Genomic DNA, 23,979 nt, shown 5'->3' with positions numbered 1-23,979 from the left:
TGATCATATACTTTCTCAATGGTTATGCAATGAATGAAAATTTTTAACAATGTCTTTTGTAGTGTACAATGTTTTTGATAGCTTAGTAACAATGTAGATAGTAAAAGATGTAATGCATGACCAGTTTTGTTCTTATTGTTTTGAACCTGCAAAAGGCAGGTTGAGGCATTAAAATTAAACAGCAATGAAAAGCAAAAAAAAAAAAAAAAAAGAAAATCTCTATATTAGTCTTACTGTAAATAAAATGTACATTCAGTGAAAAAATAACAAAATTATAGAGGTGAGTATAAAATGTAAATGATGTGATTTTTGATATATAACCTCAAATTATGTTTTAATTCCATTAATTTTTTATTTTTAATCTATTTTTTTTCTTTTTATTATTTTTTTTGACAGGCAGAGTGGACAGTGAGAGAGAGAGAGACAGAGAGAAAGGTCTTCCTTTGCTGTTGGTTCACCCTCCAATGGCCGCTGCAGCCGGCGCACTGCGCTGATCCAATGGCAGGAGCCAGGTGCTTCTCCTGGTCTCCCATGGGGGGCAGGGCCCAAGCACTTGGGCCATCCTCCACTGCACTCCCGGGCCACAGCAGAGAGCTGGCCTGGAAGAGGGGCAACCGGGACAGAATCCGGTGCCCCGACCGGGACTAGAACCCGGTGTGCTGGCGCTGCAAGGCGGAGGATTAGCCTAGTGAGCCGCGGCGCCGGCCTATTTTTAATCTATTTTTGCATATTAAATATATTTTGTGAGTTAGACTAAATATTTTCTGACATAAGGCAGAGAATAGTATTCTGATTTTTATACATTATTGACAAGGGTATGCTTTGTACATTAAGATGATAATTGTCCCTACTTTTAGTATATGAGATGTAAGGATCCATGTACTCACCTGTCCTCAGAGGAGTAAGGTCTGTATAGTTGGCCCAACAACTACTAAATGGAATGGTTGTATTTCCACTAAGTCCATTGACTTGGTTATTATTAGAGTCTTTTAGAATGGCCTTCAAAGTCAGTGAAGTAATTCCAACTGACACGCAAGCACCCTAAGGAAAACAAAAATATAATTAAAAGACTTTCTTCTTTTTTTTTTGACAGGCAGAGTGGACAGTGAGAGAGAAAGGTCTTCTTTTGCCGTTGGTTCACCCACCAATGGCCACCATGGCCAGCGTGCTGCAGCCAGCGCACCGCGCTGATCCGAAGGCAGGAGCCAGGTGCTTTTCCTGGTCTCCCATGGGGTGCAGGGCCCAAGCACTTGGGCCATCCTCCACTGCACTCCTGGGCCACAGCAGAGAGCTGGCCTGGAAGAGGGGCAACCAGGACAGAATCCGGCGCCCCGACCGGGACTAGAACCCGGTGTGCCAGCGCTGCTAGGTGGAGGATTAGCCTAGTGAGCCACGGCACCAGCTGAATTAAAAGACTTTCAAGTGTCCCATTTCCATGCTTCTTGTTAAAGATATGCAAGGCCTCATTATAAATTTTAAAATCGGGAAATTCTGCAGAAACTCTTTATCCCCACAAAGAGTACATAAATATGGGCAGAAGAGCAAGTTCATTTAAAAGGAATATTTTTAGAGCAGTAAATGGTGATATCTATAGGTATTAGAGCAGCTTCTAAGGGGCAGTGCAATGAGGTAGACAGCACAACAGGATTAGTAAAGTTGGCTCTCCCTTCAGAAGTTGTAGCTCAGTTCCTTCACCAAAGTAAGCTATTTAGTTATAACTTACATCTGAATCTACTGCCTTCACTGAAGGCTGCTGAGAAAACGGCTGTCCTGGCTGTGCTGCCACTGGCTGGGTGATCACAGAGAGTGAGGACACAAAAGCCACGTGATGAACAGGAAACACAGACCTTTCCACTGGCTGAGCAGTCACCTGTGAATGGATGTGAGGTGTGAGGTGATTTTCCCACAATAAACTACATTCAATCACAAAATATGTCAGGCAGAGTAGAATACAGTAGTTGTTCACTAAAAACATGTTCAATATGTAAAGCGAGTATTATTACAGTATTTCCTGTAGATCAAATTTATGGAAGCTTGTTATAAATATTCAGCCAAGCATACTTGGAACCAGTACACAATTTTTTTTAAAAAGTAGGATCTGTTTTTTTCAAACTACTTTATCATTTCAGTGATCCAATAAAAAATCGTCAACAATAAATTAGAAAGATATGCTCTCTAAATTTCTGACTCGAAACCAAAACAGAGAGTTAAAGTAATAAATGGGCAATACTAGTTTACTTTTTAAAAAAAATATTATTTATTTGAGGCAGAGAGAAAGAGAGTGAAACAAAGAGACAAATGTCCCATCTGCTTCTTCACTTTCTAAATACCAACAGCAGATGGGAGCTGGGGACTCCATCCCAGGTCTCCCACACGGATGACAGGAACACACCTATTAGATCCATCATTTGCTGCATCCCAAGGTGCACATTTACAGAAAGCTGGAATTGGGAACATATCTGGGACTTGAACCCAGGCACTCTGATGTAGGATGAAGGAGTATCAAGAGGAGTTTTAACAAGTATTCTGCTGAATGCCCACTCCCAATAACAATATTTAAATAGTTAAAATGCAATTTTTACTAGTTTCATTTTCTTACCTTACTCCAACCAGAATCACTTGGGCTGGGGATAGGACTGGTAATAGACATGGAAGAAATATTAAATCCAAAAATACTGCTGGTTTTTCCTAAAATTACAGCTTGTCCAAGAGAACTAGCAATTTCCTGGAGTTCAGATAATCGCATCTGACCTATAGGGAAAGAGTATTATGACATTTGGTTTATGAGAATGTAGAATTGTGAGAACATATGAAGAATTTTACTTGAGCTTTATTTGAAATGCCCTATCTCATAGACTTCTAAGGCTTTCTAATTATACCTGATCTAAATAAACATAGCAAAGTCATCTTAATAAGGTTGGATAAATTAAGAGCTCAGTAGAATATATTTTAAGCTGGAATTGACGAACAAAGGAAGATAAACAGGTACAAGAAAAATGAATGAAAATATAGTAGGAGAACATGCATTTCTTAATTGAATATTTTCTCATGTCATTTCTTGTTTAGAAGAAAATCATTCACATGCATTAATCTCATCACATATAACTTTTAAAAACAGAATGCTTTTTGGAATGGAAGGAAAACTATCGTCCTTTCAGTTTTCAGTGTGTATATTAATGAGTTGCTAAAGCTATTAGATTACTAAACACTTGTTATGTGCTTTGGGCATTTTATAATTTGCAAGGTTAATTTTAACACTGACTGTAGTTTCTGTTCTCTTTTTCTAGCCTGGCAGGTCTGAGGTTTCCTCTTCAATCTACTGCACCCATTGTGTTATTTACCTTATGAACTGGCACTTCCATGCATTATACTTTGTTAGAGCCTAATGTTTTTTCTTTATCCTATTTACTTCACCTCTTCACAACACCATGTCTAACCAATGACCAATATCTAACTCTCTCTGTTCCCACTTGTCAAATCCTAGGTAAAACCATCATAGGAAAGTCAATAAAACAACTTTTAAGCTTGCTTTCGAATGTCCATTCTCATCTCCTACCACTCCATTCCTTATGCTGTAGTCACAGTGATCTTTTAAAAAACAACTATAGTAGGATAAGCTCTACATATATACTTTAGGCATGCTAAGGCTCCTTCCAGATTCGTGCTTTGAGCATTCAGATCATTGAGTTTCTTCCATTAAGGTCGAACCATGATTCAGTGAGCTTGAGAAGAAGGAAACATCCCTGTCCAACAGATCTTACACAATCCTTTGAAATCTACAGTCTTTGGCTATTTCAGTCCCTGTAAACTTAGGAGGTCTCTGGATGACTGGAACATTTTTTGGATAATTGCTCAGTTTTTCAGATTCCTCCCACTCCCATGACCTCCTCCAGGACAGTTTCTTCAATAAGGCCACACACGTATGAGAGCTTGTGTAATCTAATAGCAACAGTTGAAAGGTGCTTCAAGTCTATGCATTCCTGCTAATTTGTCTTCAGTGGTTTTACCTACACCAGTGTCAGGTCTGACCTGGTGGGCACTGTTCACAAGTTCTCTCTCATAGTTTGACATGTGAAGGCATATGCTTCTGCTCATGGCTGCCTAGAAACAAAAGACCTGAACTAGAAGGCTTCTTATTCCTGGCCCCAGGACTCTGCCTTCCCAGAGGTCCTCTTATTGCTTACACAGCCCTTTTCTAGGACACTTAGGAACTTCGGAATATACTGATACTATACGAAGGCTCTGGGGAACCAGGACTATGACTAGATGCACATATTTCTTGTCTCTTCTCAATATTTTGCTGTTTCACTCCATGCAAAGTCAAAGGACTTTCTTTGAGACCAGAAACCCTACCCCAGTCTATTTATGGAAAACATGCAGTTAGCCTGTCCTCCACACATCCCTAACCTCCATGGTGTTAGGCTGTCTTAAATCCATCTGGTTAATCTAACAGCTACAGCTGCATTAAGTGTATGAGTTGTATGTGAGGAAATTTAAGACACATATAAGAAATCACAGTTTATTTGGATCACTGGCAGCTAGTGTGGTAAATTTTGGGCCCCATTACACGTAAGGGCTTCCCAGGGATCTCTAAGAGTGGGTTAGTAATCTGTGTATGTGCCATGGGCCCTCTAAAACTCTTGAATCAAGTACCAGACAAAGTTATATGGAGCCCAAAGCCCCTATTCTGTAAGTCCAAGAAAGTGCCGGGCTGATAAGGGGAAGTGAACTGATGATTTTGTGCCTAGAACATAGAGGGAAATTTGGTTGCAACACAGGTCTGTGCTCCCTGTACTCTTTCAACGAAGAGAGTTTCTACGCACCCTATTCCACTCATGAAAACTTTCCACAGCCTTAGTCTCCAACAAGGGAAGAAACTTTGACCTATCTAAATAGTTGAGTTCCAGGGTGGGTATGTGGTGCCTGCATAATCAATTCCTGTCAGCAAACACTGAAGAAGTTAGAAGCGACCCCTAGTTGCAGAAAGTGAGAACTTCACCCAGTACCAAGGTTTACAGAATAAACCCTCAACAGAGATAGCACAGATCCTGATTTTGTGGACCTGAGGCTTAAGCACATGTGGAGGATCTGTTTACAAAAAAAATTGCACTGACATAGTATTAATGCTTTTGTGACTATTTTAAAATTTATATGAGTGAAGCTAAAAATCTTTTCATTTAAATATTGTTTATAGCCGCCTAGCCCTTGCCTATTTTTCTGTTGAACCAAGGTCTCTTTACTTTTCATTTGCTGATCTCTATTTATTAGAGCCATTATGTCTTTGACTATAATGTGAATTAAAATATGTTCTCAAAAATATAAATAAAAGAAAAAAATGATTTTCATCTGAGTAAATTAAACACACGAAATACATTATTCACATGCATAATTGACCATAAACCTTTTATAATCTTAAAAAGAATGCAAAAAAATCTTAATTTTACAACTTTTATTATAACATTTAATGATTTGATCACCTTATTAAGACGTCTTCTAGGACCCTGAAAGTAGAAGCCTCCCCCTACCCCAGGACTTGTACAAGTGAGGGGACTTGAAACTTAAACTTCTTTAGCTGGGTAGTAAATACCCCTCTGCCAGAGACTTAGCTCCCACTCTGTGAGAGGGTATGCCTACAAGAGAGTACTTGTGTTGACCACTGGAGACAAAAGTATGTTGGGTGTAGGCAGCAAAAATACTATTATGCCAGTGAAGTCCAGTGGTCTCTCAAAAGACAAGAGTGAAGAGCAGAGAAGACTACCCACCCTGAGCAGAGTCCATGAAGAAAAAAGGGCAACATGCAAACCTGAGGTTAGAACAGTCTCTTAAAGTATTCAGATACCGACTTGAAAGGACCAGTTGAAGAGGAAGAATATCTGATGGGCTGAACATTTACCCAAATACTCAAACTGAGTTACCCTAAGGAAATGATTAGGACCAGCACAGATATCGCTAATGGGACAGTTGACCTTGTAGGTATCTAAGACACCTGGCAAACAGGGGTATGTGAAAGACAGAAAGGGGCTAGTGAGGGTGATTAAATCGGTCACAGAAAATAAACAAGAATGTGTGTCGCTCCCCCTCTTCATGGAGGAACGACACTAAACCCTGCCTAGGCTTCATATCCGAGTCACAGCACCATTATGTCGCTCCCCCTCTTCATGGAGGAACGACACAGGACCCTGCTCTGTTCTTTCGTCTGCTCGGCCCTTCCTGGGTTTGCTGCTGGTTCTTCCCGGGTTGGCTGCCGTCCCTTCCACCTCGGTGGAAGGGCGGTTCCCCCTGCCACTTTCCCCACTTCTGCAGGGGAGCGGCACACCACCTGCCGGCTCTCTTGGGGGCTGCTCAGGTGTTATTCGGATAGATGTTCCTGGTGCATGTTGTCTCTCTCCTCCTTTATAGTCCTCTTCCACCAATCCCAACTCTGCTACCCACACGCCGAGTACGCTGCTCTCCTCCAATCAGGATCAGCTCCTGCTGCTTATTGGTTGAACTGGAGGCAGCTGTGTAGAAGCTGTTTCCTCCTCTCCCAGCGCCATATTGTGGGAGAGCAGATGCATAGAATAAGTCTTAATTCCAGTAACAGTCTAGTCCGAGTTGCTCCCCACAAATGTGTTCTTTTGCTCATCTGCCTTTGTTAGGAAAAAATCTGCAACTTTACTATGCAGATCTAACCTGCCACTTCACTGCTCAGCATACTCAAGAATCTACTTTTTTCCTTAGGAAAACATCCACAGTCCCTTCCGCTGCCACGATCTAGCACCTGACTCCCACTCAGCCTTACCTCCCTTGACTTGCCCTTCCTGGCTTCTCTCCCTATAGATCAATTGGATAACTTCCAGTTCTTCACATGTATCAAACACTCACCAACTATTTCATCCGCCTAGATCCTTGCCCTTCCTGGCTTCTCATTGGTAGACTCTTCATTATTATACGTGATCTCTCATGTATAAGATCACTTCTTTAGATAGGCCTTCCAAGATCTTTCACGTTAGGTCAAACCCTTTGCTGAATTTACTAATCACTACTGTAACAAAATAGAGGCTGAGATTTCTTCCCAATTCCCAAATAAGTTGGGATTATAGTAATAGAGAAGGAAAAAGGGCCTTTAGGCCTCCTACAGGGTTTAGGATGTGGGGGTGATAGGGTTAGTTATGGATGTGGATTCGGCAATTCCATTCATCTACTCACATGTCTACTATTCTTACCTGTGGTGTCATTGTTTAAGAACTGAGTTGGAGGATCTCCAATCTCAAGCTCAATTGTGAGTCCCATTGATCTCTTCCTCCGCAGATTTTCCCCTCGTATTATTTTGCTAATACGAATTTTGTTACTTGGTATTTTTAGGAACAAGGCAAGATTTCTAACCAGATTATGAGAGCTATAAAAGTCATCATCAGTTAGAAAAGGTAACTGGAAAGAAACAAATATGACTTTGGTTGTGTGGATTTCAACAGGGGTAGTTCCCTTAACCAACAGGTAAAGCATCTGGTATATTCTATCAAAGTAGTTTTCGCCAAGGACAGTGGAATCCAGGTTAGGAAGGAATTGCTCTATGAAGGAAAAAGGCCAAAAGAAAATAGTTAAATATATTTATATTATCACAATTATCATATAATACTTAACACATTTGCATATAGAAAATTCTGAAAAAGTTCAATATTATTGTTTCTTAAGGAATTATGTATATTAAAAATGAAAACAATCATAAAACAGATATGTAACATTAAAGTCAAATTTTTAATTAAGGTTATTAATAATCCTTATACATTAAATTGTCTTTTAAAAACAATTAGCTATAGACACAGTATAAATGAAAAACAAATTAATTATAAATCCAGGAGCCCATACTATACTTTTTTTTTAAAAAGATTTATTTATTTATTTGAAAGAGAGAAGGAGAGGCAGAGAGAGAGAGAGAGAGAGGTCTTCCATCTGCTGGTTCACTCCCCAATTGGCCGCAATGGCGAGAGCTGCACTAATTGGAAGCCAGGAGCCAGGAGCTTCTTCCGGGTCTCCCATGTGGGTGCAGGGGCTCAAGGACTTGGGCCCCTTCTACTGCTTTTACAGGCCATAGCAGAGAGCTGGATCGGAAGTGGAGCAGCTGGGTCTCAAACTGACACCCATATGGGATGCCAGCACTGCAGGCAATGGCTTTACCCACTATGCCACAGCGCTAGCCTCACCTACACTATACTTGTAACACTATTTACATATTCAGAATTTTATAGCTTTGACTGAAGGCATTTGGTAATTAAAAAATACAAATTTAACCTAATTTATTTAAGAGCATTTATAATTCAATGTTTCTATGTTTACCAAGGATAAAAGTCTGTAATAAAAACAATGTATATATTAATACTTCTCAGAAGAATCTTATACCAATGAACAGGTTTATATTATAGTCTGAAAAATCACTGATTAAAATAAATTCTAAAAGAGAACTCAACTTTGCAGAATTGAGATTTTATATATATATATAGTTAATATAAGTATATGTGATTTTATGATATAGTATCAATAATGTTGAACACAATATTGAATTCGTTAACACATATTGAGTCCTAAGGCTGAATTGCTTAATAATAGTGGAACAAGACCTACAGATTCTTACCACATCACATAGTTAGACTTACTGGGAAAAAGAAAGTAAAATTTTAGGAAGAGGAGGGAATTTTTTATGGATGTAGCAGACCACAGCATTAAGAAGTCATTTCACTATCATTATGTATTTCCTTAGTTCCTACTAGTATAAACTCCAGATGTAATTTGGATTAAATGTTTAAATCTGACAAATGTGCTCTGAATTAAACTAAAGATGCTTTCAAGTTACTACTAGGTGGTCATATACCATTTGCCTTACGTAGTTTCTCAAGTTTTCACAATAATGAAGGAAACGGAAACAAAGGTAATAATGTAACATTCTAGATAACCAAACTAAAAATATGGATTCATAATATAGGGATATTATTTTACACAAAAGTTCCAAAGCAAAGAGTTCACTGAAAAGCAATGCTCTTTCAAAGAACCACCATCACCACCAACAACAACATAGTTATCTGTAATAGAGAAGTGAAAGTGTTGCTTTTTAGTCCTTCAGCAACTGCATAAACAATTTTCTGCATTAAACTTTGCCTATTGAGATAGTTCATATTTTCCAGACTTTAAATGACAGTGGTTGGTGCCATATGTGTTGGTTTAAAAGAATCAAAATTTATGAAAATTTACCTGTAAACATGTGGAATCATTTGTGTATAAAAAGTGATCACAGTGATTATTTGCTCATGGAGGCAATATAGCATAATTGCTAAGTGCATAGGTTCTAGAGCTAGAGACTCTGTTTTTAAGTACTTGCTTTGCCTGTAACAACTTTGAGACTGCAATAGACTGAATTACGTCTTTCAAAATTTCATATTAAAGCTTTACCCCACAATATGATGATATTTGTAGATGGAGGCCTTTTTAGGGGAAAATTAGATGTAGCAGCGATCATGAAGGTAGAGCCTTCATGCTGGAACTGATGTTCTTATAAAATGTGATACTAGAGAGTTTGCTCTCAATTTCTACCATGTGAGGTCACAGCAAGAAAGTCAAAAAGGGAACTCTCATCAGAAACTAACCATGGTGGCATCCTGATCTCACGCAGGCTCTGGTATTTTCTTATGGTAGGCTGCGCTAAGACAGGGGTCTTGGTAAACTAATCCCTCCCCCACACCCTGTCTTGTCTTTATTTATTTGTGACTGCATCACAAGCTTATTATGATGTGTTATCAGTATCATGAAAAGCACTTAGACTAGCCTGATACAGAGCCATGTTTCTGGAACATTAGCTATTCATATTATTGGTAGAATTAGAATTTGTTCTATAAACTATATAAGGAGAATAGGTTACCTATTCATATTCTCACCTCTAGCTTATATTATGAACTGCAACACATATTTATGTTAACAGGTAGCCAAGATTACGGGACACAGCTAAAAATGATGGAGGTAGCATATGTGGAACGGAATGTGTGATATTGCTTTCATTAGAACTGTATTTATAAATTTTGGTAAGTGGATAAGTTTATCCTCTCCCATATATTTTATTTCAATCTAGAGTTTATATTTAATTCTTAGTGCTCACTTCATGTTAAATTAGCTTTCTTGGCAATATTTCTAGTGACTGCCAACAATTTAGTCTCTGACTTCTATGAAAGACAAATAAAGCAGTGATAAGATAGAAATTCTAAGCAGAATATTTTGGACTCAATGTATACAGATGTAAAAGTTCTCAGGGATCAAAAGAATGTTCTTTGTAATAAAAATTGTAATTGTATGTGTGGAGATAGATGAGAGTTCCATCAGGAGTAATCTTTTAGGACATATATATTATAATTAAACACATCTTAATATTTGGTAGATCATGGCTAGCAACTTATTTTCTCCTGCATTTGTAACTGGTTAAGGAATTCATCACAATAATAAAGAAGCATTAGGAAGAATTTTCTAAGTAACTAAGTGTGTATCCTGGGTGTTCTGTGCTTTTCTGAGGAAATACCTGTGTGCAGACGTCCATGAGGTTCACAGTATTTCTGTTGAGTGTTCCATATTGTATTTTTGGGACAGACCAATGAATTGCTCACATAGACATCCAAACGTTGAAGTGTGGAAAAAAATATTCCTACTAGAACAGCCTGTTAATGAGAAATAACATTTTTGTGTATTTTGAGAGCAATAAAACAGAATATTTAGAAACTAGCATTCTGAACATGTCCTTCGACTCTGTACATCATTAAAATATTAAAACTAGGATAAATATTAAGCTAACATTTTCAAATGGGCTTACATTCCACCATTCTTTAGTGAGTGATTCTCAGTAGAAAGGTATAATATAAGGAAAACATTATTAAGGAGTATCTCTACATCTAGATTAAAGAGAGGGTTCTTTCAAAAGACAACAAAGCACAACACAAGATTTTGACCCCATGGATAGGACAAAACGAGATACCTAGAAGTGCTCTGTATTCTGCAACCACTACACAAAGTCAGACACTTTATGTTAAAAAAAAAAAAGTATCTCTGAGAAAAATTTCCCAGTAAAACTAATAAAAATTAGTTAAAATAACTATCCTCTCTGATTTGAATTTGTTCATTTTTAATGTTTGTATTCCCTGTAAGTTGTGCTAACAAACCATTAAGCAAGGCAATGGGCTTTGATGCGGGTAAAGAAGGATTAATAAAGAACATAATAAGCTATACATAGTTTTGGAAGTTTCTTTTGATGTCTTCAGAGGCTCAGAATATTAACAGTAATAATACTCTGAAGTCATTATTCTTATATTAAAGCAAAATATACTTTTTTCAATTTTTAAGGCAAAAGTCATGTTTCTGTCTCAGGTTCTATTGCAGGTAATGGAAAAACTCACTTGCCATCTTTTGTCCTTTTGTAAGATTTATTTCATTTACTTGAAAGGCAGAGTGACAGGGAGCGAGGGAGGAAGGAAGGGAGGGAGGAAGAGAGGGAAGAAAGGAGGGAGGGAAGGAGAGGGAGAGGGAGAGAGAGAAAGAGAGAGAGAAAGAGAGAGAGAGAAAGAATCTTCCATGCTGGTTCACCTGCCAAATGCCCACATTGGCCAGGGCTAAGCCAGGCTGAAGCCAGGTGCCCAGAACTCTTATCTGGATCTCCCATGTTGGTGGCAGGAACTCAAGTACTTTGGAATCATCTGCTGCTTCCAGGTGCATTAGTAGGAAGCTGGATCCAAAGTGTGGCATTGGCAGGACTAGAATCAGGCACTCTGGTATGAGGATATGGGTGTCCCAAGCTGTGGTTTGACCTGCTGTGCCATAATGCCCACCATTCAAATGCTTTCTTTGAGCTTACATTCTAGAGTGATGTGACAGGCCATAAATGATAGAAATGACAAATAATAAAATACAAAGCATGTTAGAAGGTGATAACTAATGTGAAAGAAAGAAAAGGTAAATCACTGTATGAATAGTTGAGAGAGGCAGGTGGGAAGAAATGATCACAGTAGTCTATTGAAAAATTGGATTTGAAGATCTGGGGAGTTTGGCCACCTGAGAGAGAATATTCCAGGCAGATACAACAGCTAAACCATAGGCCAGGATGGTAGCAGGTCTGCTGTACTAAGGCACGGTGGGGACCCCAGTGTGGCTGGAAGAGTAGAAGAAGCTAAAGGTTGGGGGACATTCCATAGTGGCTTGAAGGCTACTGTGAGTTCTGATTCTTATAGAGAACTAATGCAGAAATAATCACCAGCTTCTGAGCACAGGAGAAACCTGATCTGACGTTTGGACAGAGGAGACGGCTGATGTTTTGAAGGTGATTTAGCTACTGGGGTGAGACTAACTACTGAGGACGAGAGGTAGAAGGAGGAGGAGGAGTTGGAGGTAACTGCCTTAATCCAGACCAGAGATTATGTTCACCTCACTGGCTGGTAGCAGTGAAGGTAGTGAGAAGTAGTCAGATTCTGGATACTTTGAACTCAACAGAATTTGAAGGACTGTATGAAGAATGAGAGGGGATAAAAGGAGTCAAATGTTGTCCCAAGGTTTTGTCTTGAGTAATCCAAAGAGTGGGATTATTATCCCCTGAAAACGAGGGGGCCTCTCTTTCAAAACCTCCTCTCCCTGTGTCACTTTCTCAATATCCTTTCTTTAGGTTCCTTACCCTTTGGGACTTTGAAACTTTGTACTCTTAGAAAAGAAAATCTGAATCATGATACTGCTACCTAGCTTCATACTCTCTTCTCATTGACAAGTATAAATAACTTTAACTATATAGACTAAATTCAGTTTATAACCAGTATTTAACATTATTGAAGATATTTAAAATAACATGCTACAATCTCTTAAGTAAATTCTAGAGGAATATTTCTATTAAGTATATAAGTCATAATATATATAATGAGTACATATATAAGTGTGTGTATATATATATATAAGTATATAAGTCATAGCAGCATGAAAGGAAAAGTATGTAATTCCAAGTGATCAGTTTTGGTTGTGCTCTGTTTTTAGTAAACGTTCAGATTTATTTACTAATCAAACAATTAATTCATAGGCCTCACTGTTGCAGCTCATATATAGAGCAACAGAATTAATTGCATTTTAGGATGGGGTAGGGTGGTTGATAATCATATATACTTTCAAGCTGATAAAAACTGTCTGCTAATAGTAACGGCCTGATGAGTCATTAAAAATGACCATGTTAAAGAGAATAGGGAAGGGGATACAATCTTTAGCAAATAGAAATAGATGCAAATAATCAACTCCAATACCTTAAGGCATTTCTATCTTGCCTTACCTCGTTATGGTCTACATTAAGCAACATTAGCCGAAGATTTTGAGGACTGGTACCAGTAAAGTAAACTTCGTAAGATTTGTTCAGAGCCACAATGCTATGAAACAGGGACAGTCTTCTCTGGCATGTGTATCCAGCACACCACCCATGATCTTGTGGGCCTAAATCCACACAAATAAAAATTAATAGTGCTATATTATTAACATTTTTGACACAAAATGTGAAGAGTAACTGTCTTTAAAAATGAAATGCATCGATCAAGTTCAAATGCAAACATTTATACCCATTATCCATCTACCATCTATCTAGTCCTCCAAGCTGTTTCCAAACTTTGGCTTAAAAATAAAGACAGGGAAGCAACACATTCCTTTTACCCTTACTTTTTTACTACTCAAGAGAGTAAGTTAATATGCTGATGCAGATTTGTATCGAAAGGTCACTTAGGGAAATAGATTTGCATGTACCATCACTTTAATCTGGGCCTCTGGGTGAGGAAGAAAATGCTTGATCCTTTCTCCTCCCTATCAAATGTGAGTTTGACTGAAAAACCAACTTTTTCAAGTTCTTTGCTAGGAAATGTGCTAAAACAGAGTTAATTTGTTAAAAATGGGGCATCTATTTGGAAAATATGAACATTTGCCTAAACCACTGATTTACTAATTTTCACTTACTCATTTACTCATTTGTTCATTAGTTTGTAAATTCAACAAACATGACAGTTTTGATCATGTCTCTTAATTTTTTCCATTTTAATTTTAATTTAATAATTTCTGTTAAAGGCTGTGACTATAGGTACTGTTAGAAGGCCAACATCATTAATGAACTGAGGTCATCTGAGATACAACACTCTATCAAATCCTCCAGAAAGCCAACAGAGAGAGCACAAACTTGGTTAAATTCATACATTTTCAGAACAGGTGTAGCCTGACTTTCATGGCAAAATTTGCTATTTCACCTCAGTGGGTGGGTGGGAGGGAGGGTGAGGTGGGAAGTATCACTATGCTCCTAAATCTGTATATGTGAAATACATGAAGTCTGTTCATCTTATATAAAAAATAGATAAGGAAAAAGTTAAAAAATAAAGTGGGTAGGATTATGCCTATATAAAGCATTGAGTAAAATATGAAATTAATTTTTGATGTATTTATTTATTCATTAGTTTTATTGAATTTTCTGGCTTTGAAAATTAACAATATAAATTTTAATCAAATTTTTGGTCAATGTAAACTTACAAAGTTCAAGGAGAGTGTAACTTTTCACTTAGCATACAAAATTAAATCCTACTTTATTTAAAAAAAATTTTTTTTGAATTTGTTTTTATTTGACAGGTAGAGTTATACATAGAGAGAGATACAGAGAGAAAGGTCTTCTTTGCATTGGTTCACCCCACAAATGGCCGCTACGGCTGGGAAGCCAGGAGCCAGGTGCTTCCTCCTGGTCTCCCATGTGGGTGCAGGGGCCCAAGCACTTGGGCCATCCTCCACTACCCTCCCGGGCCACAGCAGAGAGCTGGACTGGAAGAGGAGCAACCAGGACTAGAACCCGGCTCCCATATGGGATGCCAGCACTGCAGATGGAGGATTAACCAAGTGAGCCATGGCGCCAGCCCCTATATCCTACTTTAAATACACCTTCTTTGTGGGTTTTATAAGCAATATAAAGAAATATCTATATATACAATGAGAAATTTAGAGTGACAAAATGAAACGTTAGTGGTATTGAGTAACTTTTATCTTGGAGAGAATAGAGCATCCCAAACGTCATTGGTTCTTCTATCACCGTTATGATTTTGCCATGCTACTATCATTTACTTAAAACTTCTTTACACTAATAGTCACTTTTAAATTTTAAATTCATTTTAAACAAAAACGTCATGTCACTGTTGTTATTGGAAAAATTTTATTGCCTGTCAGAATAGGGAAATATAAAAATAGATGCAGTAAAATCTTTCTTCACTATAAACAACAATTTGAAAACATCACCTTCATTCCTTCATTATTCACAAACTGCTCTAAAATTGTTCTCACGAGCCCTGCTTTGTAAAATCTAAAAGGCAGCAGTGAATTGACTAAATGCCACTGGAACCAAGTGGATTGAAAAAGTGAGGACAGCACTAGAATCATGAAAATTTGAGGAAGCCCTGCTTCAGTTCCTTCTATTCTCTTCAACAACTTTTTAAATGTATATTTTTGTATTAGTTATTTTGCTGAATCCTAGAATATTTTTGTTGAGATTATAATCTGTCAGAACACAGAAACTTGTCCAATTCAGTGCATAGCCTGTGTTCCTTCAGTGCATAAAAGACTCTAAAACTGCTTATGAACTAATCTTTTAGCTGCCAGGGTCATTTGAGTTTTATGAAATGAGTATTGCCTTATCTTTTCAATATCTTATAGAAGTTGATCTTATTCATTCAAAAAGTTTTGGTATCCCAAGTTGATCTGCACACTATGGAGACAATTACCCCTCTCTGTACTAGAGCCACCCAGGACCAAAATGGAAGAAACCTAGTCTCTAGAGTTTGACAAGCTGCCCTCAACAAGCAAAATAATTGGACATAAAACAAAACAAATGAAATGAAACAAAACAATGGGTTACCAGACAGGTCTTCCAAAGATTCATGAAAATGAAAAATTAGTAGGCTGATAATTCTCCTTCTCAAGTATTTAAAATAACACATAATCATTACATATATACATACATATATACATATATATGTGTATATATGGGGGGGGCAATAAGCCTAGAGAAAGAAAGATTGAAGGAGAGAGACAGAGTTCTCATCCATTGGCTCACTCCACAATTGCACACAATGGCCAGGACTAGGCTGGGTTCAAAAATGGCAGCTGTGGGGCTGGCACTGTGACGCAGCAGGTTAAAACCCTGGCCTGAAGCACCGGCATCCCACATGGGCGCCGGTTCTAGTCCCAGCTGCTCCTCTTCCAATCCAGCTCTCTGCTATGGCCTGGGAAAGCAGTAGAAGGTGGCCCAAGTCCTTGGGCCCCTGCACCTATGTGAGATACTCAGAAGAAGCTCCTGGCTCCTGCCTTTGGATCGGCACAGTTCCGGCCGTTGCAGCCATCTGGGGAGTGAACCAGCAGATGGAAGACCTCTTTCTCTGTCTCTACCTCTTTCTGTAACTCTGTCTTTCAAATAAATAAAATAAATCTTAAAAAAAAAAATGGCAGCTGGGCATATAGGCCATGTCTCTCACACCGGTGGCAGGAACTCAATTACTTGAACATCAATATTTCTTCCTAGGTCTACACTAGCAAGAAGCTGGAACCAGGCATCAAACCCAGGTATTCTAATATGTGACATGGCTATCTTAACTGACATCTTAACCACTTGGCTAATGGCTATCCCATTTTAAATTTATGTAAAGCAAATTGTATTCTTATAGATAGGTCTTTTTTTCTCCCACAATACTTATAATATCTAATCAATAAATTTTCATTTAAGATAATCCCAGAAAATAACTTTCCCCCTTCTTATTCTTCTCCTCCCCCTCTTCCTCTTCCTTCTTTTAATGTTCAATTTAAAACAACTGTCCTGGATTTCTTGGATGGGGAACTGCTAAAGAGTCAGGCCTCTTTCATGCATACAAATCTTTCTTATAAACAGAAGACAAAGAAGTCTTCATGTTTTCTAGTTTTGTGTGGCAAATAGTTATGAGATGACCCCATGCATATAATAAAAGCAAATGCTTTGGGGCCGGGACTGGGGCATTGGCCTGTGGTGCCAGCATCCCGTGCGGGCACTGATTCGAGTCCAGGCTGCTCTGCTTCCAATCCACCTCCCTGATAATGTGCTTGGGAAAGCAGCAGAAGATGGACCAAGTCCTTGTGCCCCTGTATCCACGTGGGAGACTTATAAGAAGTTCCCGGCTTCTGGCTTTGGCCTGGCCCAGCTCCGGCTGTTGTGGCCATTTGAAGGGTGGACCAGCAGATGGAAGATCTCTGTCTCTGTCTCTACATTTCACCCACCCCCGTAACTCCACCTTTCAAATAAATAAAAAAAAAAAAAATTTTGACAGGCAGAGTGGATAGTGAGAGAGAGAGACAGAGAGAAAGGTTTTCCTTTTGCCGTTGGTTCACCCTCCAATGGCCACCATGGCTAGTGCGCTGCGGCTGGCGCACCACGCTGATCTGAAGGCAAGAACCAGGTACTTCTCCTGGTCTCCCATGGGGTGCAGGGCCCAAGCACTTGGGCCATCCTCCACTGCCTTCCCGGGCCACAGCAGAGAGCTGGCCTGGAAGAGGGGCAACCAGGAAAGAATCTGGCGCCCCGACCGGGACTAGAACCCAGTGTGCTGGCGCCGCTAGGTGGAGGATTAGCCTATTGAGCAGCGGCGCCGGTCAAAATAAATTTTAAAAAAGGGAAATGCTTCGAATAGCATTAGTTCATTTATATTGAACACCTACCATTAATGAGATCAACATATCCATTGCTCACAATAGCCACTGGTGAAAGTCTTCGTGTTTCTGTGTCAGAATCCAGACTTTCAATAACCATCATTGCATATTCCATCCCAAAACACTGATAGCTTTGCCACTCTGGAATGAATTTACAGGTTGAATCTCTAATAATACCTAGAAACATGTAGATAAACATTTTAGTAATGAAAAGAAATCTCTTAGCAAAAACATTGATGTACTACTTTTTTTGTTATGTAAGATTAATAAATATAAATTGTTATTGTTTCAGTATTTCAACCATTAAAAATTCTATTTTGTTCCAAAAACGTGAGGACTAACAAAAGAATAAAATCCAACAAACCTTTATAAGGTGCTTTCTCAGTGACAGGAATTCTACTTCCATTCAAGAATGTCAGCATCACCTTAGGAATTCTGTAGTCTCCAATTCCCAGTTGTCTATTTCCATTCCATTCATACTCTGCTTGAGGTATTACTGAACCAGAGTTCCCTAGAAAGGAGCCATCCATGTCTCTAAGAAAAGATTTCCTTTTGGCATCACAAACCATGTCTATACAATCTGATGGATTCACCTTACTGCAGAGAAAAGGCAAATGAATGATTTAGTTGATTGTTCCAAATAGAAGTTTGAATATGCTTGGGTATTTTATAATAGAGTATCCAAGAGAATAAATGATTGACTGAATCCTATTTCAGATATTATTCAAAGTTGTACTAAGTAGTATATGGAATTAGCATTGCAATGAATTCTCTTCCATTGTGTTGATTTGGTCTGTTATTATGAATTCATTAACATTTCAAACAAGTTATGCCTGTGGGATATAAAATTAGAATTCTATTTTGCTATTTCATATTTTGCAGAATGATAGATTTCATATTTGTGTGTTGTTTACAACATACTAACATCAGCCTGCACAGCAGATGAATGGTTACTCTACTACAGGACACAGAAAATCCCTATGTTAGCAGGAAGTTTTTATTGCTTTTTCCATTTTTTTTTTTAAAGATAGTCACTCACACATGAAGAGAGAGAGAGAGAGAAAGTAAGCGCCTGTTTATACACTGGTACACTCTCCAAATGTCTTCAACGGCTGGGCTGGGTCAGGCCAAAGTCAGGAGCTAAGAACTCCAACTCAGGACTCGAGTACTTAAGCCATAATTTGCTGCTTCCCAGACACATTAGCAGGGAGCTGGACTGGAAACAGAGTTAATGGTGTTTCAACCAGCACTTGGATATAGGATGGAGGCTTCCCAAGCAGTGGTTTAACTTGCTGTACCACAATGTTGGCCCTATTTTCTTCTGTTCTTATCTTTAAAGATCATAAAAGGATTGCTTACTATAAAATAGTTTAATTATTTAATAAAATTTCAATCTTCCTTACTTCCCTATTCTAAGCTCTTAGGTTCTTCATTAATTGCAGATTAGTGTACTTATATGTTCTTGCAGAGCTATATATATATATATATATATATACACACACACACACAGATGACTAATCCAATTTATATATATATATAAAACCAATATATATATACAGTCACCTGTATATATATATATATATATACACATAGATAGATAATTTTGGATTGTTTTATAGAAAAGTTAATTATAAGAGATGAGACATTAATAACACCTCATACAATTTGATCATTGATAGTATTTTGGCTTTCATCTTAGGTTACCTAGAGTGTTGATTGATTATTATCTGGTTATAATAATAAAAATAACTGCTTAATGTACTATTCATTCAAATGACATACAGTATAATTATACCAATCCATGACATATACTACAGGGAAGCAGAATTTATTCCAGAGTTATAGCAACAAAAAAATCGTAGAACTCTCCAATCTGTTGGATAGTATCTAGAATATCTCTACCTTTCTGTTATAAGACATGAAACTGGGCCTGCGCTGCAGTGGGTTCAGCTGCCATGTGCAGTGCCAGAGTCCCATATGTGCTCTGGTTCATGTACCTACTGCTCTACTTCTGATCTAGCTCTCTGCTAATGTGCCTGGGAGAGTAATGGAAGATGGCCCCAGTGCACCCATATAAGAGACCCAGAAGAAGCTCCTGGCTCCTGGCTTTGGCCTGGTCCAGGCTTGGCTATTGCGGCAGTTTGGGGAGTGAGCCAGTGGATGGAAGATTTCTCTCTCTGTTTCTCCCTCTCTCTCTGTAACTCTACCTTTCAAATATGTAAGTAAATAAACCTTTTAAAAAAGAGAGAGAGAGACATGAAGCTTAAAGTTATCACTAACTATATTATAGTCATTTTGAAGGAGGATTTTAATGAGTATCTTTGTAGTTCATGTGTGGTGTTTTCAATTATGTGAAATGTGTTTTTAAAATTTGTTTTTATTTTGACTCCATTTTAATGGGTACAATGTGATAGTTCAATATATACATTTAATGTGTGATGATTAAATTGGGTTAGTTAGCATTTCCATGTCCTTAAACATTTTGGAAAAATTTTAAATTTACATTTAATAATTATACATGGGTAAGGTGTACAGCACAAGATTTTAGTAAAGGTAGACAGTGTTTACTGATCAAGCTGTGGTAATTAATGCTTCTTGCTCTTTGTCATCACTTTATGTTGGGTTCCTCTCTTATATTTGTTCATAAACTAAATAATATGTTATTGTGAGCTATAGTAACTTTGTTGTACCATAGCACAGTAGAATTTAATCCTTTTATCTGTGCTTTGGTATCCGTTATCCATCCATTCCCCCTCCTCCAACCTTCACAGCCTCTAGTAATCACTGCCATGATTTTATTAGCAAATCTGAGAATTATAGTGCCCAGCACCATTCTTTTATATCGTGGCTTTGTGCTCTATCTTGGTTCAGTTTCCCAAGAAACAGAGCATGAGATGTGTATTTTTGTATTAAGTAAGTTACCAAAGGAGTTCTTTCAAAAGGGAGGGAGAGAAGCCACACAGAACAAGGGAAAGAAAGGGAAGACAGATGGGAAACTGTAGACTAGCTCCCATCTGACACCCTGGAAACTTCTGAAACACAAATTGCATTACAGAGTTGTTACCAACATAAAGGCAAGGAGGTAGCATTTTCCTCCTGAATTGGATGGCTATTTTCCATGGACTGAAAGGGTAATGGTATTATGGAGGGTTTTGTCTTCCTGAAGGTGGTCCTATTTGGCCCAGAGACAAGCTCTGGAAAAGAGGGCAACCATAGGTTCTTATGACCAGCAATTAGAGCCTTTTGGGACTGGGTACAATGCCTAATAATGATCTGGGAGAGCACCAACCAAGTATACTACAAGCACAGAACTCAAAGAAATTATATTTGAAGGTGCAATATTTTCATGACATAGACACTAAAATTAAGCGTTCAATCTGAAAGATTCAATGACATCTAAATAGAAGCTAATAACTTTCTCTTGAGGAAGAGCTCTATTAAACCAAAAGGAAGAGAGAGAGAGAGAGAAAATGAAAAACACTGCAGGTCAACAATGGATCAGTGCAATGAGTAAGTATTCAGATCACAATGAGTAAGTGTTGGGCTGTCATCAAAACAAAATCAGATGAAGTCAAACTATAAAATGTTACACTTCTCTAAAATGATGTCTATTCAATTATAGGGCAGTATTTTTCTTCCCTCATAAACCAAAAATGGTCAAAGATCAGTAATAGAAATGTTCTTTCCTCTAATATTGTCAAATATCTGGTTTTTACTTGTTATAAAAATTAGCAGTTAGTGGTTATATTTTTCTATAACTTAGAATTTAGGTGACAAGTTTCTGGGAAAAGTCCTGACACTAGCTGATTTTCATGAACAGAAAAATCACTATTCTACATTTCTGTATATTTATAATCACAGCTATAATAGCTGACATTTAGTGTCTAAGTACATTTTAGAGTGCTTCTGATAGGACATTTGGAAAGCAACATGTAACAAAAAAGGGAAGAAATGATAGAGATGTCTCATCATTAAATTACTCTTAAAGAAAGATATTAACATAGGACACACTTCAGAGCTCATCTACATCTTTATATTTAATGATGATGTTACTGATGATACATTAAACACAGTGGGAGAAAATAAAGAAATTAAAGCTCAGTTTCAGTTTTCTTTCTTTTTTTTTTTTTTCTTTTCTTTTTTTTTTTTTTTTTTTTTGACAGGTAGTTAGACAGTGAGAGAGAGACAGGTCTTCCTTTTCCGTTGGTTCACCCCCCAAAGTGGCCACTACGGCCCGCATGCTGCGGCCGGCACCCTGCACGGATCTGAAGCCGGGAGCCAGGTGCTTCCTCCTGGTCTCCCATGCAGGTGCAGGGCCCAAGGACCTGGGCCATCCTCCACTGCACTCCCGGGCCACAGCAGAGAGCTAGACTGGAAGAGCAGCAACCGGGACTAGAACCCGGGGTGCCGGCACCACAGGCAGAGGATTAGCTTATTGAGCCACGGCGCCAGCCTAAAGCTCAGTTTTAAGAACTCAGCTGATGGGGCTGGCGTTGTGGCGTAGTGGGTGGAGCCGCTGCCTGCAGTGCCGGCATCCCATATGGGTGCTGGTTCCAGTCCTGGCTGTTCCACTTATGATCCCGATCTCTGTTATGGCCTGGGAATGCAGTAGAAGATGGCCTGCACCACGCGGGAGACCTGGAAGAGGCTCCTGGCTCCTTGCTTCAGGTTGGCGCAGCTCCAGCCGTCGCGGCTGGTTGATGGAGAGTGAACCAGTGGATGGAAGACTTTCTCTCTCTCTCTCTCTGCCTCTCCTCCCTCTATGTAACTCTGACTTTCAAATAAATAAATAAATCTTAAAAAAAAGAACCCAGCTGAGAATATTTAGTTTATATTACAAAATAATCAGAACTTTCATGAGGCTTAGTAAAGTTTTATAGGAATTAGCAGTTATTTTAATATAGCAACTCTTCAAATTTTAATCAAAGGTAAGGGAGAATTGAAAACTATAAAGAAAGGAAAGAAGAAAGTGAGTTTTTATACAATTTACCTTATGTCAGGCCTATGTATAAATATTTTTGATTGTTCAATTGTATCAACCAGTTGTATATTCTTCACATAGATTGGATGTTGTAAATCTTCATTTAAAGGGTTAGTTATGAATATCACATTAGTTTCCCCTGAGCAAACATTTTTAAATCCAACAAATGTTGAACCTAAAATATAAATAATAACAAATAATTTTTTTCTCTGGAGAATGTGGTCAAAGGTGCATTTTATACAAATAAATCCTTTGCAACTATCTTGAACATGGAGCTCTTACTTGACATGTTAAATAAGTCTCCTACTATTTGTGGTATTTTGTTGCATCCCTATACCACTGGGTAAATCTCCCCTACATTTTCTCTGGACTCGGGCTTCCACTTGATTTATTCAGTAGAAAAATACCAATCATGGCATAAGCAGAGATCTAGAAAGTGCTTTTGTCAGGGTTTGCTCTCTCTTGGTGTTCCAGAGAATTGTGTGACTTCTAACATGTCAGTGAGCCTTGAATATATGTGGTTCAATGATTCCCATCACTCCATCCAGTGACCAGCACCAATTCTCAGCTAGCACCAACTACCAGACATGGAAGTGACTAACAAGCCCATAGTCATAGACTAACCAGTGCATAGCTATAGACTAAGCACCCATAACCATCCAATACACTGATGGTAGCCTAATAAATAAGCCCAGAAGAACTATCTGCTGAACAAAACACAAGTTTCCAATCCACAGGATCACAAGCTAATAAATGGTTATTTACAGGTTGTAGATTTAGAGGCTGGTTTAATTTGCAGCAAAAGTTAACTGAAACACTATTTTTCTCTCGATCTCTCTTTCTTTGTAAATAAAGATTTATTTATTTGTGAAGCAGAGTTATGGATAGAGGGAGAGACTCAGAGAGAGGTCTTCTATTGGCTGGTTCACTCCCCAAATGGCCGCAATGGCTGGAGCTGGACTGATCTGAAGCTAGGAGCCTGGAGCTTCCTCCAGGTCTCTCACATGGTTGTTTGGGCCATCTTACACTGCTTTCCCAGGCTATTATCAGGGAGCAGGATTGGGAGTGGAGCCCATATGGGGTGCCAGAGCCATAGGTGGAGGCTTAACCTACTGCACCAAAGCACTGGCCTCTTTTGATCTCTTTGATATAATGCTGCCAAAAGATAAAATTGATTGGATCCAAAAACTTAATCTTCTAAAATCCAGTAACTCAGATTAGAGAAAAGCATAATGTGACCTCAAAATTTCTGAAATTACTTATGTGTTATCTATTACCCT

General features: G+C 38.4%; 1 protein-coding gene across 3 annotated transcripts in view; it reads right to left on the bottom strand.

Annotated features, from left to right (window-relative positions):
- The window catches only part of PKHD1L1 (PKHD1 like 1), a 196,712-nt gene that overhangs the window by 23,232 nt on the left and 149,501 nt on the right, over nucleotides 1-23,979 (bottom strand). For all 3 annotated transcript variants that reach the window (XM_070075409.1, XM_051843973.2, XM_070075410.1), the window contains exons 68-76: nucleotides 22,709-22,874; nucleotides 18,083-18,315; nucleotides 17,728-17,895; nucleotides 13,307-13,464; nucleotides 10,538-10,673; nucleotides 7,206-7,550; nucleotides 2,600-2,751; nucleotides 1,724-1,870; nucleotides 888-1,041 (exon numbers count right to left, since the gene is read on the bottom strand). In XM_070075409.1, coding sequence (XP_069931510.1) covers nucleotides 888-1,041; nucleotides 1,724-1,870; nucleotides 2,600-2,751; nucleotides 7,206-7,550; nucleotides 10,538-10,673; nucleotides 13,307-13,464; nucleotides 17,728-17,895; nucleotides 18,083-18,315; nucleotides 22,709-22,874 — 1,659 coding nt within the window. The remainder of the gene's footprint in view (nucleotides 1-887; nucleotides 1,042-1,723; nucleotides 1,871-2,599; nucleotides 2,752-7,205; nucleotides 7,551-10,537; nucleotides 10,674-13,306; nucleotides 13,465-17,727; nucleotides 17,896-18,082; nucleotides 18,316-22,708; nucleotides 22,875-23,979) is intronic.

Source organism: Oryctolagus cuniculus, chromosome 6, assembly GCF_964237555.1.
Source record: "Oryctolagus cuniculus chromosome 6, mOryCun1.1, whole genome shotgun sequence".
NCBI classification, from domain to species: Eukaryota; Metazoa; Chordata; class Mammalia; order Lagomorpha; family Leporidae; genus Oryctolagus; species Oryctolagus cuniculus.
Note: the sequence above shows the minus strand (reverse complement) of the source record. Positions and strands in the feature narration are given on the sequence as shown.